This window comes from Natrix helvetica, assembly GCF_964273705.1.
Source record: "Natrix helvetica genome assembly, chromosome: 1".
Taxonomy (NCBI): domain Eukaryota; kingdom Metazoa; phylum Chordata; class Lepidosauria; order Squamata; family Natricidae; genus Natrix; species Natrix helvetica.
In genome coordinates this window covers 75424541-75442535 of record NC_138548.1, presented here as the reverse complement: position 1 = coordinate 75442535, position 17995 = coordinate 75424541, and the positions used below count along the sequence as shown (strand labels likewise).

Here is a 17995-nt window from a genome sequence, read left to right as displayed (position 1 = left end):
GCAGCCATAAGTTTAGAAGCCGAGTGTTAAATGTTGTGATAAAACATTGTTGGAGAAATGTCCATCTGGGTTCAGTTCCAAGTGGAAACATGGAGGCTGATTAGAAAGGTGATTTATTGATGAACAGGACCACGTGGGTTTGAAGTCCTGGGTAACTGACCACATGGAGTGGAGAGTGAGTATTATTTATACTCTTTCTTGGGCTTTGAACTTGAGCTTCCTGTTCCTGTGGCAAGGGCAAGTAACTTATTGGCTGTCAGACTTTGTAGGCTGTCTGTGTCCCAGGCTTGGTTGAATCTTGATGTAATGAAGGGGCTTTGAGCAATTCCTATTGTGGCTGAGGACTAATCCTACCTTTGTTGGATTTTGGGTGAGTGTATTTGCTAATGAATAGAGCTAGCCATTTTTTAATCTCTTAAATGCTGACATCTGCTGTGGAGGATATTAACAGTGTGTCTGCTTCCTGCCTAAAAAACATGTTTCTCCATTTCTCATCCAGGGAAATATAGTAGTCCGCCTTTTTAATATTTCCTAGAAATTTCATTCTTCTAGGAGAGGGGTGGGTGCTAACTTTCTACAACATCAACAGCATTTTTAAGCCCTCTTAGAAAAAATGTTATTTATTTGCTTATTTGTGAGATACAACCACTGTATCCCTGCCATGGAGTGAAGCTAACCCAGAATACAGTATTTGGAATGCTTAACTATGTTTGTACTAGGAACAAAATTAGCAATGGCTGAATTTAACGTGCCTTTTCTTGGTTAGTGATTTTGTCTTTGTATTCATTCTGCTTCCCATGTAAACTTTGGCAGTAGAGAGGAATGTGTGAAGGCCTCCATATGAACTGGAACCCTTAATCTGTGGGATTCAGGATTATGCAGCAACCATCATTTCTTGTGGGTATTGAAAATGTTACTATACTGAAGAAGACTGGTTCATCAGTGCCATCAAATGACTTCACTGAGAAGAATTGTTTGCTGATTGCAAATGATGCGGTGAATGACATTTTTGTAATGGAAAATGGTAAATGAAGATGAGAAGAAATGGATAGCAGACTGAAGTTTATGAGCAGAAGATGTGCAAATGGAAAATTATCCACTAAGGGGATAATAGTTCTTGCGGAGAGATTTTGAGAAAGCTTTCTGGAAAGATGTTAGTAATTGCTGTTACTAAAACTGCTGGGCAAAATAACAGAAAATATACAGATCAAATCAATACATTTCAGAAGCAATATCAGACACAGCTACAGTAATGCAGAAATTATTTAGAAGTCATTTTTTCTAAATAAAGTTTCTAAAAGATCCTCAAGGTACTTCATATCATACAAACATGAATACAATTATCACGTAGCATGAAGGTAGCACTTTTTCATTCTGTTTTGAGACATACTTGTTCCCAAGTAATTAATTTGGAATTAGTTAATGAGGGGAAAACATCAATTTTCTTATAATCTTTATTTTTATACAACATGATTAGGGGAAAGAGTTATTTGTGGCTGAATGTATTCAGTGATCGGAGATGAAAAAAATGAGATGAGAGGAAATGTACAGATGGACCCTTAAGAGCACTTACAAGGATTGGGGGAAATAGGTCCAAATATAAATGTTATTTATTCTCTTCTGTTTTATATAGTATTTCTGCTTTCCTTCATTTTCAATTTGCGAGAGGTTTTTCTTTTTAGTTGGTTCTCTCTTTCAAAATCTTTTAAAAGTCGATTATATTTCTCAGCTTCCCCTCTCCTTACCTTCCCACCTTTCTGTGACCCCTTTCATGCTGTAATTCTTCCAATGTTCATTTCCTTACAAAAAGACTGTAATAGGAACCAAGGTTCATAATTACTGTATTATTGCTACTATTTCTGAGTTGGAGACTTTGGGCACTTCCCTAACATTTTAAGTATTTGTATTATTATTTAAAGAAAAAAAGGAAAAATAATTCTCATATACAGTAAGTACACATTTAAAAGAGAAAAGGAAATGTAGCAGAGAAGAAAAAACACAATACAGATGGATAGGTAATAAATTTTGAATAACTAGCAATTCTAAAGTAACATAAAACTAATACCTCATACACCATTAACAACTTACAGCATTATAAGGCATTTCATATCCATTTCCCATTCAAAACATGTCCCTATTGTATAGTAAAAACATTCAGTTGGCACAATTGAAATCAATTAAAAGAAAGAAAAACTAAACGCAATAAATAATGCATTAAACAAATGCTCAAAGTCAGTGCTTCTCAAACCTGAATAAATTATCCAAAATTGGGTGAGTGTTTTTCCTTTGGGTAACAACACATGGACTCATCAATGATCACAATGGGGACATTTAAGTTGAGTTAAAAGATTGCCCTATATATTAAATATATATTTGAAAATCTCTCAAAGTATCTCATTACCATGAAAATCAATGAAATTACTAATGGTGATTTGACATGAAGGATGATGACTATTCATTCAACAACTATTTGAAGTCACAACAGTGCTGAAGGAAAGGACTTACAACTAGAGCTCAAAGTTCAGTAAGACTTTCTGATAAGTGGGTAATGAGTAATGAAGAGAGAGAGATTGGAACACACTGCTCTAAATAATATACAGGCTATATAACAGAAATTGGATAACACAAGGTCCCCAAAACCATTACTTTAGTGCTTGTTTATTTATGATGTTATTTTTCTGGAGGTTTTTTTTCTGGACTTCTCCAGCAGGACTGAGATAATAGAATTCTAAGGATGAACTGTTCTGCAGAAAACTGAATAAATAGATGGATTAATGCATTCACATTTACTTCAGTTCAAAACCTGTTCTAATGCAACAAAAGCAAAAGTATCAAGTATAAAGAAATACAGCAGAAATTGAAAAAAAAATCCTTAATTTGTGCAAACTAATTACTTTTAAGAAAGAAATATAGAAACGAGATATTAAAACATAGAACAGACTTGTACCAAAAGGCAACAGGAAATATTTATTTAGGAGAAAGTTTTGCATTACAATTCATAGATAATTATAAAATGTAATTAACACTATTACAAAGTACATTAATAGATCCCTCAAAATTTCTGCATCTTTAAAATGAAAACAGAAAAACAACAAGTACTGAAAAACTGACCTTGTTTACAACACACATCCTTGGGAAGGAACTGAAGTGGTGATACGTTATTCCCTAGGTTATTATTCCCTAGGTTACTGAGCACATATTGTCATGTTCCATCATTCAGAGAAATGTGAGGCATTGGGTTAAGTGTGTGGGTTGCATCTTAGATGAATATTTGAAGTACAAAATCTTACATTTAACTATATTCCGATCTCTAACTTATCTGGAAGATGATAAATTCAAATCAATTTGCTTCAAAACAGGATTAAATTAATTCATTAAGAATACAAGAATTCTTGTTATGCTCCTATTCCTTTGCTGGACTTCATCTGACTTTTAATCATTCATGTCCATTTGAGACAAAATCTACAGGCTAAAACATAGCACAATTGATTGAATTCCCTGAAAAATAACTTTCCTAAAGTGGTACTTTGAATGTTGCTTCTCCAAAATATCTAAGTTTAATTCTCAAATGCTCTGATGCTGTATTTATTAATTAACTAAATTTATTTAACACTTTATGTGGCCACCCAAGTCACACACAGTAATTCTTAGCTAGGACTAACCATCTGTGTCTCTCTTTCAGGATGAAAATGAGACTGAGAAAACTGTAGGAGAAATTTGGAAGAATACCGACCTTAGAGTTTAGATATTTGGAAATTCTGGAAGCTGTAGTTCTAATTCATCTACAGCCCCTCTCCATACAACTCCCGGCTCCCCCATCAATTTGTACCTTCAGTCATCTGTCACCAACACACAAGGAATTATCTGACAGGACTTCTAAAATCTCAAAAAATGAATTGAAAGGGATTATTTTATGATGGATCTCAGTGTTCTGTATTAATTGTTTTCATGTTAAGTCATGAAGATAGTGCCTTACCTCTTGAGACAGAATTTTGAAGTATGCCTAGAAAGATTCATCTGCTATCAGAGACAAGGCTGCTGAACTCCCAAGATAATAACACAAACAAACATATCTCCCCCAGCTCTGGTCTTTCCTGCATTTTTATCCAGCAGTTACATCACAAAACAATGAGAGTTTTGCACACCAAAGTTGGGACTTCTTCACGTCATTGAATTGAACACAGAGAGAGGAAGTTTTCAAACATAAAGGTCCAGCAGTTCAGAGCAGCAAAGAAAAGGGCAATAGCATCATCTTCCATGCAACTTCATAGGTGCATGTCCTTGCCCATATTAGCTGCATACAAGAGAAATTACCTTTGAAGTCACATGCATTTCACTCCAATGCATTTTAACTGCCTTTTTTTTGAGAGTCGGATCCAAACTGGGAACAAAAGCTGTGGGCAAAACATTCTACAAATAATGGGCCTTTGAAAGGAGAATAAAATCATAGGCAAGTTAAATGGCAAGAAACAGGAAGTTGCTGCTTTCCCCAGAATGACAAAAGCAACATTGCAATGTGCCACCACAAGCTAGGCCCCTTTGAGGCATGCACACAAGCTCACAATTCACATAGAATAGGACCATGGTTCTTTTGCCAGCATGGCTGTACCATGCTGGTGACATTAATCTGACCCCTGTTGGCATCCCTGCAGACATCAATGCTTACTGAACAAGATACCAGTCTCTTTTGCTCGATATTATCAAATATTATCTTGTTAAAGATGTGACTCATGAACCCTGGTTCATTTCCGTGACCTACTATGAGCTTTTTTCCACTGTTCATTCCTGCTGACTAAATCTTCCCTCAGGCTCCCTGGTTCTATGTACAATTTGATTCATAAAACAGGCACCAGAAAGGACAAGTGCACAAAGAGGAAATACAATTGCTAAGATAATTTTCGTTTTGGGATGAAGTCTCTTGCGTACATACAGAGGTGGTGGGCCACTGTCTATACTGCCACCATTGCCTTCCTCTTGGCAGTCTGGGGGAGCCCAGCCTTGCTCACAGTGACAATGCTTCAAATTGTTACATATGCCATGATTATGGCACTTGGTGACATCACAATCATATCTCAAGAGGGACACATTAACACACTCCCTGTTAATACACATCATGCCATTGCCACAAAGAGTGCCATCTCTCACTGCTCCAATATCGATGATCTTCATCCCACTGTGGTAATCAGTTCCCCAGCATTGTTTATTGCCCTTAGAAGTTTGAACTATGGTGGTGTGATTCTCCAAAGAAGGCAAGCTTTCCACATTTTCACACTGGATTCGACCGCATAGAATATTCTTAGGTATACATTTGTTATAAATTCCATGTATAAGGCCACAGTTGCCAAACCGATCGCCTTGAGTATTCATTTCTCTAAAGCAAACTTCTGAAGCAACTGTTGCTTTGCTGCCAAAGATTGCTTTGCATTGTCTATCATGAGTATTGCAATTCCCCTTATAACAATATGCACCATCATTGCATGGGGCACCATCTTGTACATAAACATCTTCAGGACACCTCTCAGAAACTCCATTACAATACTCGGGAAGATCACAACTGCTTACCTTATTTCGGCAGACTGTTCCAGTAACTTCATACTGACAATTGGAACAACACTGTCCAAAAGCACAAGTGGCCCCTAAATGTAACTTACAGTTAGATTGACAACATGGATCCAACTTGCATTCAGCTTTGGTACCACAGTCACATTGCTCTCCATTATCTACTACTTTGTTGCCGCAGAATTTCAATTTAAATATTTTATTAGGGTCTGGTGGAATTAACAAACAGTTCAAATTTCTTTGATTGAAGTAATCTATATAACTGCAGTTGCTAAACTTATCGGTTATTACTTGTGTTGGGGCCATAATGCATTTTGCTCGTTCACACACACAGTATTTCATATCATGTTGCATGCCAAGATTATGTCCTAGTTCATGGATAAATGTGTTAGAAATACGATACAAATTGGATGTAACATATGATTCAACAGCTGATCCACTGTCATCATCACAAATCTTTCCTAAGTATGCTAATCCTACTACACGATGAAAACTCTTAAATATAAATAAGTGACCAGCATCATTTGGTAAATGAGCAAGTAATGAGTCTCTTCTCCAATTAGCGAATTCTTCAAGGGTTTTATAGATGTCGTCATGAATTGATATAAGATTTCTTTCTGACCATATTTCTAGTCCAGCAATTGATAAATGAACAGAAAGAGGCTCATACAGTATGTTTGCAATGTAGAAGATATCCAAAATATTTAAAGCAGTAAGAGTTTCATTTTTGCCAAATTTCAAAAACCGCTCATGATCAATCACAATAGCAATCTCTGCATACCTCTCGTGCGACCACCAGTTTGCACCACTTTTTTTGTCTGTTTTTTTGTCAGGATTTTGGATCATGGCTTCTTGATGTCTTTGCTCTTCCTGTGTTAGGCCACACATCATTGGAATGACTCCCATCTTTTGTTCTAATCGAAAGACTACATGTTGAAATGTAACGGATTCTGGAAGTGGCTCTATTTCATAAATCTTATTTTTAAATTGCAGTAGGCCCCTGAGTCCTCCAGAGCAAGTGCTGATGATGGCCAGAGAGAAGGGCTCACCCTCTACAATGCCAGCGTAGTAACAGTCATCCCGGAAGAATGGATAATCTAGCTGGAGATCCCCATCCTTACTATAAGTGAAGATGGGCAGATGCTTGGGGATTAAGCCTCTTTTCTGCCTAAGGTGAATTACAAGATTCCTCCCCTCAATTTGAAACAAATAGGTCATATTCTTGGATTTCTGTTGTCCAAATTTGAAGGTTAATGACCTTGGGATGGTTATTTCATAAGAAGCATAAATAAAGCCCGAAGTTGGTTTCTGAAAGGCAGTTTCAGTCAGGAAATTCATCAAGAATGTCATCAAGAGCCAGGGAAAATGAATATTCATATTCTCTGGCCAAGAAAGGAATCCCTTAAAATACAAAATACATTTTCTGACATTTAAGTTCAGAGAAGGACATTCCCAGCAACTGATGAGAATCTAGGAACAGGTTTATAAGCCTGTAAACAAAATGTCCTCCACAAAGACGAAGAGGATTCTATACCAGGCAACTGTAAACGGGGTTTCCTTTGGAATGTGGGTGGAGCTTGGAGATCAAACATGGAAAAGAATGGCAGACCTAGTCAGGCTTCTTTATCAACGGAATTTGTTTTCTAATTCTGGGATTCTTTTTTTTTAGGGAGGGGGTGACTTGTGTTGCTAGCACTTTCTACAGATGGCCTTTTGTAGCAAATGTTTGTTTTTCTTGGTAAATGTAGACATGTCCACCGTCCAATGCACAGGTGCAGCATAGGTGGTACCTTGCTTCATAGTAGTAACTGTGAGAGGGATCTTGGAGTCCTAGTGGACAACCATTTGAATATGAGCCAGCAGTGTGCAGCAGCTGCCAAAAAAGTCAACACAGTTCTAGGCTACATAAGCAGAGGGATAGAATCAAGATCACGTGAAGTGTTAATACCACTTTATAATGCCATGGTAAGGCCACACTTGGAATATGGCATTCAGTTTTGGCCGCTACTATTTAGAAAAGATGTGGAGACTCTAGAAAGTCAGAGAAGAGCAACAAAGATGATTAGGGGAGTGGAGACTAAAACATATGAAAAACGTTTGCAGGAAGTGGGTATGTCTAGTTTAAGAGAAAGAAGGACTAGGGGAGACATGATAGCAGTGTTCCAATATCTCAGGGGTTGCCACAAAGAAGAGGGAGTCAAACTATTCTCCAAGGCACCTGAGGGTAGAACAACAATGAGTGGAAACTAATCAAAGAGAGAAGCAACTTAGAACTGAGGAAAAATTTCCTGACAGTTAGAACAATCAATCAGTGGAACAGCTTGCCTCCAGAAGTTGTGAATGCCCCAACACTGGAAGTCTTTAAGAAGAGGTTGGATAGCCATTTGTCTGAAATGGTATAGGGTTTCTTGCCTAGGCAGGGGGTTGGACTAGAAGACCTTCAAGGTCCCTTCCAACTCTTCTATTGTATTGTATTGAGTTATTTTTAATTCCTTTTGGGACCTGATTTGAACAACTTTCGAGATAAGTCATTTGAAGATTTTGAGTCTTCTCTCTATGAGTTGATGAAGTAAAAGGCTTTTTAAAGGGTGCACAATGATGTATTAATGATTAAGTATTTTGGTATTTCTCATTTGGAAGGGTTTACAAATTATTGTCAGAACTGGTTTTCACCTAATTAAGGAGAGATGAGTTGTGGGAAAAGGCTGCACAAATATTCTGAATTCATAAAAAGGAGTTTTCTTTCCCCTTTGAGACCTGGATTTTTTTAAAAAAAAAACTACCACTTTTATCAGGTGTATGAGAATGACAAATCCAGGGCAGCCCTTAAAGTGGACAATTGAATGCCAAGGGGCATTCAAAAAGCTTAAAAGACTGTTTTCGGCAGAACTGGTACTAAAACAGCCAGATAAACCCTTTGTAATCCAGGCAGATGCCAGAGATGTAGCAATAGAGGGACTCCTCCCAAGGCTATTGCAGCAGCCACCCGGGGGAGCCACTCCCTGCCTCCCCAGACCAGGCCCGCAGCTCATACCAGACTGGGGCCACAGCTGCCCCCTCCCTTTGCCCATCCAGTTGCTGGGAGCAGCAGTAGCAGCACTGGTCATGACTGGGAGCTTTCTTTACAAGCTGGCTGCTGAAAAGTTCTCCCTTTTAAAAGCCTCCAGTGATGGAGCGTTAGGATCAAACCCGCATTTTAACCAACCAGTTGGGGCTTAGTTTGGAAACAGAAGAAAGATCTGGGGAGTGGCTATTCACAGGCAGGGGGGATGTGGGTAGGGTGAGTGGGTGGGTAGGAGGTCTATGAGCGAGCGCCGGGCAAGCAGGCAGTGGATGACCTCGCTTTCCAGTCTAAGGTTTTTCCCTGCACACAATGGCTGAGAGACACTTGCAGTGGTGTGCAATTTGGGGGGTGGCAGGTGAGGCAGGGGATTGGGTGGGGCAGGTGATGAGATGCGCATCTTACCGGAGACTGGCAGCTCTGGATCTTGCGAGTTTTTCAGGGTTTTCTTTTTAAAAAACTGCCTCTCTAGACGAGTTTAAAACCTCTGAGGTTGCTTTGGGAGGGGGCAGACAGGCAGCATCTCCCCCCCTCCCTGGGCACTCGCAGCCTCGGAGCTTCAGAGCATGCAGCCTTGGAGCAACTCCCAGCCCTTGCGAAAAGAAAATCTTCTCACGAGTGTGAGAAGTTGTTAATTGCCTTGCACTCATGAGAAGGACCGAGAGATGCTGCAGGCTCTGAGGCTGCAGGCACCCGGGGAGGGGGGAAAATGCTGCCTGTCTTCCCCCTTCAGAAGCAAACTCGTGCCCCGGCCTCGCATCCCCCCAAAAAACCTTTTTGCCACCATTTCAGTGGGCTTGGTTTGGTGGTGGTGGTCATGTGACTGATTGTGCGTGAGTGACATCAAGTTGGCCATGCCCATTCAGAAACATGCCCTCCCCCATCTAGCCCTGCCTACCGAACTGGTGGTAAAAAAATTGAAACTCATCCCAGATATGAATGTCTTGTGTTCTTGCTCTCTCTTCCTCTCCGTCTCCTTCTTCCTCACACTCTCTCTCCTTCTCTCTCCCCCTCTCTTTTATATGTTCCATGTGTGGTTTTGCTATGTATGAGGAATTGGTAACTGGGTACAGTGATGGCACTGAGAGCTAATATTTCCCATGGAGTAAAAACATAAAGAACTTTTTATTTAAAACAGATCAATCTTAATAGAACTGATGAAAAAAGTTGTAATTGAATAACACAGAGGACCATGTTGGAGATGTTTTTCTCCAATAGTCACTGAGTGGCTTCACAATACTGAACATCCATAATAATTTCATCAATAATTTATTAGGGTGTAGTTAGAGAAGAGTTGGTGTGCAGTGTTATGTTGGCAGCCCATATTCTCTATCATCAACAATGCCTCTTGATCTTTCTTTGACATCCAATGTACTGTTTGTATAGCCAGCAAGTTTAGGCACTTCATTTTCAAGCCTAATTTTTCATTACAAATCAGAAATTTCCTCAACTAATCCTCAGAAAACTTACTTTGCCTAAATCGGAGGATTTCTTCCCCTTCAAACAACCCAGATTTTGCAAAAGGGTATGTGTCTCAGGCACACCTTTAAAATGTTGAAATCTGAAATCTCTTTGTTTTTCAAATGGACTATTCATTCCTTTGCTTATACTGGATTCATTGTGGATTCTTAGCAAGGGGGAGTAATACTAATGTTCCTTCATCTTTTGATTTTGTAGCATGGATTCTTTCCTTAAATTGTCACGATCGCCTCCTTTGTTCATCCTTGGAACAGATAACCAAGCAAGCCCAAACAATTATGAAACATAAAGCACTGAGTATTCCAGTTACAGCTGAGATTTTCAAATTATCTTCAGACTGTTCTGGAGGTGGCCCACTGTCTATGCTACCTCCATAGCCTTTATATTTACAGTCTGGAGGGGCCCATCCAACATTACAGTGACAGTGTTTGAGAGTGTTACAAACTCCCCGATTGTGGCACATTGTGACATTACAGTCATATTTCAGAATGGACACAGGGACACAACTACCCTCAATGCATAACGTGTTATTGCCACAAGGAGTACCATCTCTCACTGCTCCAATATCATTTACCTTCATCCCAGTGTGGTAGTCAGTACCCCAGCACTGATTATCTCCAGTGGAAGTATGAATTATTGTAGTGTGGTCCTCCAAAGAAGGAATTTTTTCACTTTTACACTGGATACGGCCACACAGGCTATCCCCAGTGTCGCATTTCTTGTAAATTCCATGTTTAAGGCCGCAGTTGCCAAAGCGATCACCCTTTTTATTCACTTGTCTGAAGCAAACTTCAGATGCGACTGTTGATCCACTACCGAATATCATTTTGCACTGCATATCATGAGTCGTGCAGTTCCCATGATAACAATACGTGCCATCATTGCACACGGCACCATCTTGCACATGCACATCTTCTGGACAGTGCTCTGAAGTCCCATTGCAATATTCAGGGAGATCACAACTGCTAATCTTCTCTCTGCAAACAGTTCCACGTTGACGATACTGGCAGTTAGCACAGCACAGTCCAAAGGCACAAACAGCAGCAGGGTGCAAGCGACAATTAGCTTGGCAGCAAGGATCTGATTTGCATTGTGTTTCTGACCCACAGTCACACTGCTCTCCCTTTTCCACTCTTTTGTTACCACAGGATTTAAACTTAAATGTTGTGCTAGTGTCTGGTGGGACAAATAAACACTCAGTGTTTCTATAGTGGAAATAATCATTGTAACTGCAGTTACTAAATTTATCAGTTTCTGTTGCAAATGGTGCCATAATGCATTCGCTCTTTCCACAATGACAAAATTGTTCATCATGTTTCATTCCAAGATTGTGTCCCAGTTCATGGGCAAATATTTCAGATATCAAAAACAAACTGGACATTTGATATGATATAATAGCACTTGCCCAGTCACTGCTACATATCATTCCAACATAGGCAAGTCCTAATGTTGTCCCAAAATACTTATATGCAAATAAGTGACTAACATCGTTTTCTAAAATAGGAATCAGCTGGGTTTTTCTCCAAATATTAAAAAATAAAAGTGTGAGCTCTGGTGAAGGGGTAATTGTTATGAGGTTGAATTGTGACCAGATCATTAATCCTGCTATTGACAAATGAACAGAAAGTGGATCATAAAATGAATTTGCAGCGTGGACAATATCTAGAACTCGCATCATAACAACAGATTGATTGCTGTTAAACTGCAAATATCGTTCATGATCAATCACAATTGCTACCTTAACATATCTCGTATGTGGCCACCAGGATTTTCCAAAAACTTCTTTGTTTCCAAGATTCTCTGTTTTAGGAATTATGTCCTGTTGATGGCTCTGCTGTTCCTCTCCTACTCCACAAGTCATTCGGGGAGCCCGTTCCTCTACTTCTAACCGAAACACCACGTGTTGAAAGGTAGAAGATTCCTGAACTGGTTCAATTTCATAGGTCTTATTTTCCATTTGCAAGAGACCTCTCAGCCCTCCTGAACATGTACTGAGGGTGACTCGAGAAGGGGACTTTCTCTGAATAAATCCATGGTAGAAACAATCATCCTTGATAAAAGGATGATCCACCTGGAGATCTCCTGCTGTATCATAGGTGAAGACAGGAAAGACCTTAGGGATGAAGTTCCTTTTTTGCCTGAGAAATACCACATGGGGATTTCCTTCAATGGGCAGGAGGTAGCTCACATCCTGGGGTTCTTCTTGCCCATACTTGGGAGACAGCTTCCTTGGGATGATCACGTGGTAAGAGGCATATCTGAAGCCCTGAGGAGGTGCCTGTCTAGAAGCTGCATTTTGGATGATCTTAAGCAACATCACACTCAACCATGAAAGATAAGTACTCATTTTCGCAGAACAAGGGTAGGAACTGACCCTATCCTAGAAAACGAATCCCAATATGGATGGGCACATGGGAATTCAGCTTATTTGTCTTTAAGAGAGAGAGAGATGTTGGGATTGAATGAGGGTACAAACTTACCCTATTCTAAGAAAGGAAGCTCAATAGAGATGGGAATAGCAGAATTAAAATTGTTTGTGTGAGAGAGAGATGTTGAGACAGACTTAAACATTTGAAATTGAGGATTCTGTACATAGCAACAGAAAATGCAATAGGTTTTAGAATGTAGGCGGAGTTTGAAGAATTAAATATAGAATACAAAAGTATAACAGCTGAGGCTGAGCTCCCCATCCTAGAGTCCGGGGCTGGGGAAAGCCCCTGAGCAAGATAGGAAGTCTGGAATGGGTGAGGGACTGGGAACAGCCCTGACTCCCAAAAACACTGATGGAACCATTATTGGGATCTTTAGAACAGCTGAGTGAGAAATTTGACTGAAACGCTTTTTGTGATGAGGGGCTGTCATGCCGCCCAAAAAGAGAGAGGTTGCAACTGAGAACTTTGAAGAGGGAGAAGCAGACTGGAATGCAGTCCCCCTTCTCCACCCACCAGGGAGAATGAGCGCAAGACTGCTGCTGGTGGCTCCTCCACACAACAGGGAAGCCGCCCAAGATGGACAACCATCCCTCTCTATTAACTAGAGCTGAGGGAAACTGCCAAACACACCAAGCACAGGCATATGTGGTCCAACATGATGTGGGAAGAGTAGTACTGAATGAATCGCCCCGATTCAGGGGGAAACTCGATGGGGACTCAGATCAACTGGCTCTATTTCTTGACTTGCTAGAGTCCACTTAGAGGACTAAGGAAACCTTTACCCATCACAGAGAGCCATAGTGAATAACATCACATGGGGGCTAGAGGGAGAAGCAAAGGAATGGCTAGCAGCTCTCCATAAGAGGAGAGCCCCCTAGCTGCAAGACGCTATGACTTTCTACAAGAGCTAGAAGCCAGAGATGGACTTCCGGTGGCACCGCTGGCCTTAGAGAACACTCCTTCGGGAATGCCAGCCCCATGTTTGAGTAACAAGCTTCCAGGACAGCATAAATCAGCTGTCCAGCGGTTTGAAACCCCCCCCCCCTTGGGAAAAGAGGGGGAGGTGAGCAGTCTGGCATAGGGTAGAGTTCCCCAGCGGCCCCAGAAGTAATTCTGTGGTGTGAAGGGTGTGAACTCCCCAGGAAGCCCGACAGTCTCCTCATCTCCGAACACTTCTGCCTTTGCAGAAACAAAAGGCAGCTACCACTCCTGCTTTTCTAACATTTAATGTACATTTGAACAAGACGCAGGCAGAGCAAATGAGGAGATCAACATAATACAAGTACAAGCCTTAACTCCGTAGATTATATCTCCTTCTGTAAACCTAAAGGGATTTTAAAAAATGGCACTGGAATAATAAAGGGTGTGGTGAAAGCGAAAGTGAAGCGGAAAGCAGAATAGCACTTGTTAAGTGCTTGTTAGTGTTGTTGGAAGACTTGAGAGAATAGGTGGATTTTCTGGACTGAATAAATTGGTTGTTAAAAAGCTTGATTTGAATACTTTGAAATGGCTTCAAAACAAACAAAATTAAGTGTCTCTAAAAGCGCTGGGAGTTCTCCAGCACAGTCGCAAAAGCTGCAATCATTACTACCTCCGGTGGAAACACAAACACAAACCTTGACACTGGAGGCTCTACAAAATAATTTACAAAATGCATTAAAAGAACAGGCAGTTGTCTTGGAGGGGAAAATTTCAAATGCTTTTAAAGATGTCTCTGATGAAATATCTGGAATTAAGGATTTAATCCAAACGTGTAACCAAGAGATAAGGGAGGATATAGTCGATGCATTTAAAGGATTATTGGTTACGTAACATCTCTCGATGAGAAGGTGGAAGAAATTAATGAGTCTAATACAAAGTTGGACAATAAACTTATGGAGGCACAAAGTAAAATTGATAAGGCGGAGGCGGAGCTTACAATGATACAATATAGAACAATGGAATTTGCCCTGAGGATAAGGGGTTTGAAAGAACATAACCAAGAAAACTTAAGAGAGATTTTTGCAGACGCTTTCGCTCAATTAACTGGGGAACCAAAGTCCGAATGTGCCTGGCAAATTGACCAAATTTACCATGTTAATTCATGGATTGCCAGACAAAGACAACTGCCAAGAGATATTGTAATCTATTTTGTCACCAGGAAAATTAGGAATGAAATATTGCAAGCAACCTATAAAAATAAAGTACAAGTGGCAGGTCAAGATGTGATAGTATTAAAGGAAATCCCCTCCAAAATGTTGAGATCTAGAAAGGACTATGCATTTCTAGTGGATGAACTTAGAAATTGCCAAATTCAATACAGATGGTAGACCCCAGCCAGATTGGTGGTGAATTACCTGGGAGAAAGACATCATCTCAATTCTGTCTGGAAGGCAAAAGATTTTTATAGTGTAGCATTAAAGGCAGGATGCCCTCCATCTCCAGGCCCCAAAGAAAGAAAAGAGACAGAGGACCCCAGACAGCAAGATAGTCAGGCACAAACTGGGGTTGTGAGTTTACTGCACGAAATAGAAGAAATTATGGAACAAAGACAAACCCGTGCGGCCACTAAATGTAAAAAACAAGAATTAAAGTCTCAACAAGCTCAGAAGATAGTCCAAGAGAATATAAATATGAACACAGAAGCTGTGGGAGGAGCTAGACCGAAGGTGAAATCCCAGCAAGATTTCCAGGCAGCTCTTAGAAAGCTTCAGCATGCTGAAGATGACAATTAAATTTCTAACTTGGAACGTTAATGGCTTAAATTCACCACAAAAAAGGAAAAAAAATATTTCACTATTTGAAACAATTTAAAAATGATGTAATTTATCGACAAGAAACACACATTAGAACACAGGATCAGAAATACTTGATGAACGCAAGACTGGGACCACACTTCGTAGCATCTGCTCCAGAGAAGAAAAACGGTATAGTCATATATTTAAGAAAAGACTTAAAGGCTGAATTAATTGAAGCAGATCCTCAAGGAAGATATATTGCAATTGAACTATTAATAGAAGGAAAGAAAATACTCTTAACAGGAGTATATGCTCCCAATCAACAACAAGAATTTTTTTTATAAGTTGCTTCACACTAAATTAACACAATGGGGTTATAGATCATATGTTTTATTGGGTGACAGGAATGGAGTACTGGATCCCATTCAAGACAAGAAGAGGCTTTTGCAAAATACTCAAACATGAACAAGATTACCTAAATCCTTTTTTGATATGACGGACGATTTTGAATTGAGAGATATCTGGAGAGAACAGAATGTTAAAGAACTGGATTTCACATTTTTTTCTGATAGGCATCAATCCCTTTCTAGAATTGATTTTATACTAATTACAAATGACTTTTTTTCCAGGGTAAAGACTAAGATATGCCCGAGAATTTTAACAGATCACAACCCGGTTTGGATGGAATTTGAATATGGAGAGTGACCTAGGAGATCTTGGAGATTAAATGAAAATCTATTTAGATATGAGAGAAATGTTACAGAATGTAAAAAACTATTGGAATTTTTTTTTGCTTTTAATATGCATAAGGGGACATCTTTGGAAATGGTTTGGGACACAAGTAAAGCATACATGAGAGGTGTTTTTAATAAATTTGAATAATATTTATAGGCACAGACCAAGGGAGAAACAAAGAGAACTAGAGGAAGAGATTAAAAAAGAGCAGGAGTTAATGTCTAAACCAGATGATAAGAAGATAAAAGAGGTAATTACCTTATTGACCAGATTGCCACTAATCTTTTATATGCTAAATACAAGACTTTTTGCAATGCCAATAAACCAGGTAGATGGTTAGCATACGTGTTAAGGAAAAAACAAATGTCTCGTATTATAGAGAAAGAAGAATACAAAGGTAAAGAAGTTTTTCAACAGGATATGATTAAAAAGACTTATTTAGAATTTTACACTAGATTGTATGCTGGTGATAAAATGCAAGGTTCAGATATAGATAGATATTTGGAGAAAGAGAAAATTCCTAAACTCACAGATGAGGAAAGGGGAAGATTGAATCAACTTGTAACTACAGAGGAAATTTTCCTGGCAATTAAGCAGTTAAAAATTGGCAAGGCTCCTGGCAAGATGGTTTGACAGCAGTTTATTATAAAAAGTTACAACTAGAAATGGTGGAAACTCTTAGGGAATTACTTAATAAAATCCAAATGGAAGGAAGGGTTCCACCATCCTGGAAAACAGCCTTTATTTCCTTGATTCCAAAAGAAGATCAGGATTCTACCCAGCCCAAAAACTACAGGCCTATTTCATTACTTAATACAGATTATAAATTTTTGCTAAAATACTGGTAAACAGGTTAATGCCAATTGTGCAACAAATGATTCATAATGATCAGTCTGGTTTTATATAGGGGAAACAAATGAAAAGTAATGTAAGACAAATTATCAATATAGTGGAATATTTGGGAAAGAATAACCAAGTCCCGGCAGTGCTTTTATTTTTAGATGCGGAGAAAGCATTCAATCAAGTCAATTGGCAATTTTTAATAAAAATATTACAAAAGATGCAGTTCAGAGAGCATTTCATGCAATCTATTAAGGCAATATATTAGAAACAGACAGCACAAATTATAGTTAATGGAGGTTTAACAGAATCTTTTAAAATTGAAAAAGGAACAAGACAGGTGTGTCCCTTGTCTCCATTATTGTTTATTTTAACCTTAGAATTGTTGTTGAATAGAATACGTGGGTCTGATGAACTACAAGGAATTAAGATTAGGTATTATGAATACAGAGTAAGAGCATTTGCGGATGACTTGGTTGTAACTTTAACCCAGCCGGGGGAATCAGTTACAGGTTTAATGAATATAATTAATCAATATGGTCAAGCATCTGGGTTTAAAGTAAATCTAGGGAAGACAAAGATGATAGTTAAAAATATGAATGTAAACCAAAAAGAAGAATTAGAAAGAGTAACAGGATGTGAGATAGTGAAAAAGGTTAAATATTTAGGAATTTATATTACAATTTCAAATGGGAAATTATATAAGTATAATTATGAACCATTATGGCATAAAATACAGATAGAAATGAATAAATGGAAAAAACTACAATTGTCTTTGCTGGGAAGGATAGCAGCAGTTAAAATGAATGTTTTGCCTAAGTTTCTATTCTTCTTTCAAATGATACCAATACTTTAAAAAGATGCAAATTTGGAAGAATAGCAGAAAGGTATTAACAACTTTGGGCAAGGAAGAAACCGAGAATAAAACTTAAAATAATGGAAGATATATACGAAAGAGGAGGTTTAAAAATGCCCAACTTAAAATTATACTATGAAGCAGTAGTTTTAACAACAATTAGCAATTGCATTAACCTAACAGAGGATAGAATATTGAATATTGAGGGTTATGATCTGGTATATGGTTGTATGCTTATCTAATATATGACAAGAAGGTGAATAAGATTTTTAGAAGTTATATTTTAAGGAATGCTTTATTGCGTGTCTGGAAAAAA

The 17995-nt window shown here is 38.8% G+C and overlaps 2 protein-coding genes across 2 annotated transcripts; both read right to left on the bottom strand.

The window, feature by feature from the left end:
• Positions 1-4779: 4779 nt before the first annotated feature.
• Positions 4780-6405, bottom strand: LOC309387907 (disintegrin and metalloproteinase domain-containing protein 20-like; the record flags this gene model as incomplete). Its single annotated transcript, XM_081944830.1, has 1 exon — positions 4780-6405. One exon carries the CDS (start codon positions 6403-6405, stop codon positions 4780-4782), a length of 1626 nt encoding a protein of 541 aa, XP_081800956.1.
• A 3914-nt stretch (positions 6406-10319) lies between these two features.
• Positions 10320-12446, bottom strand: LOC309387835 (disintegrin and metalloproteinase domain-containing protein 20-like; the record flags this gene model as incomplete). The annotated part of the gene is made up of 1 exon (XM_081944714.1): positions 10320-12446. The coding sequence occupies one exon, from the start codon at positions 12444-12446 to the stop codon at positions 10320-10322; it is 2127 nt and encodes a 708-aa protein (XP_081800840.1).
• Positions 12447-17995: the final 5549 nt, after the last annotated feature.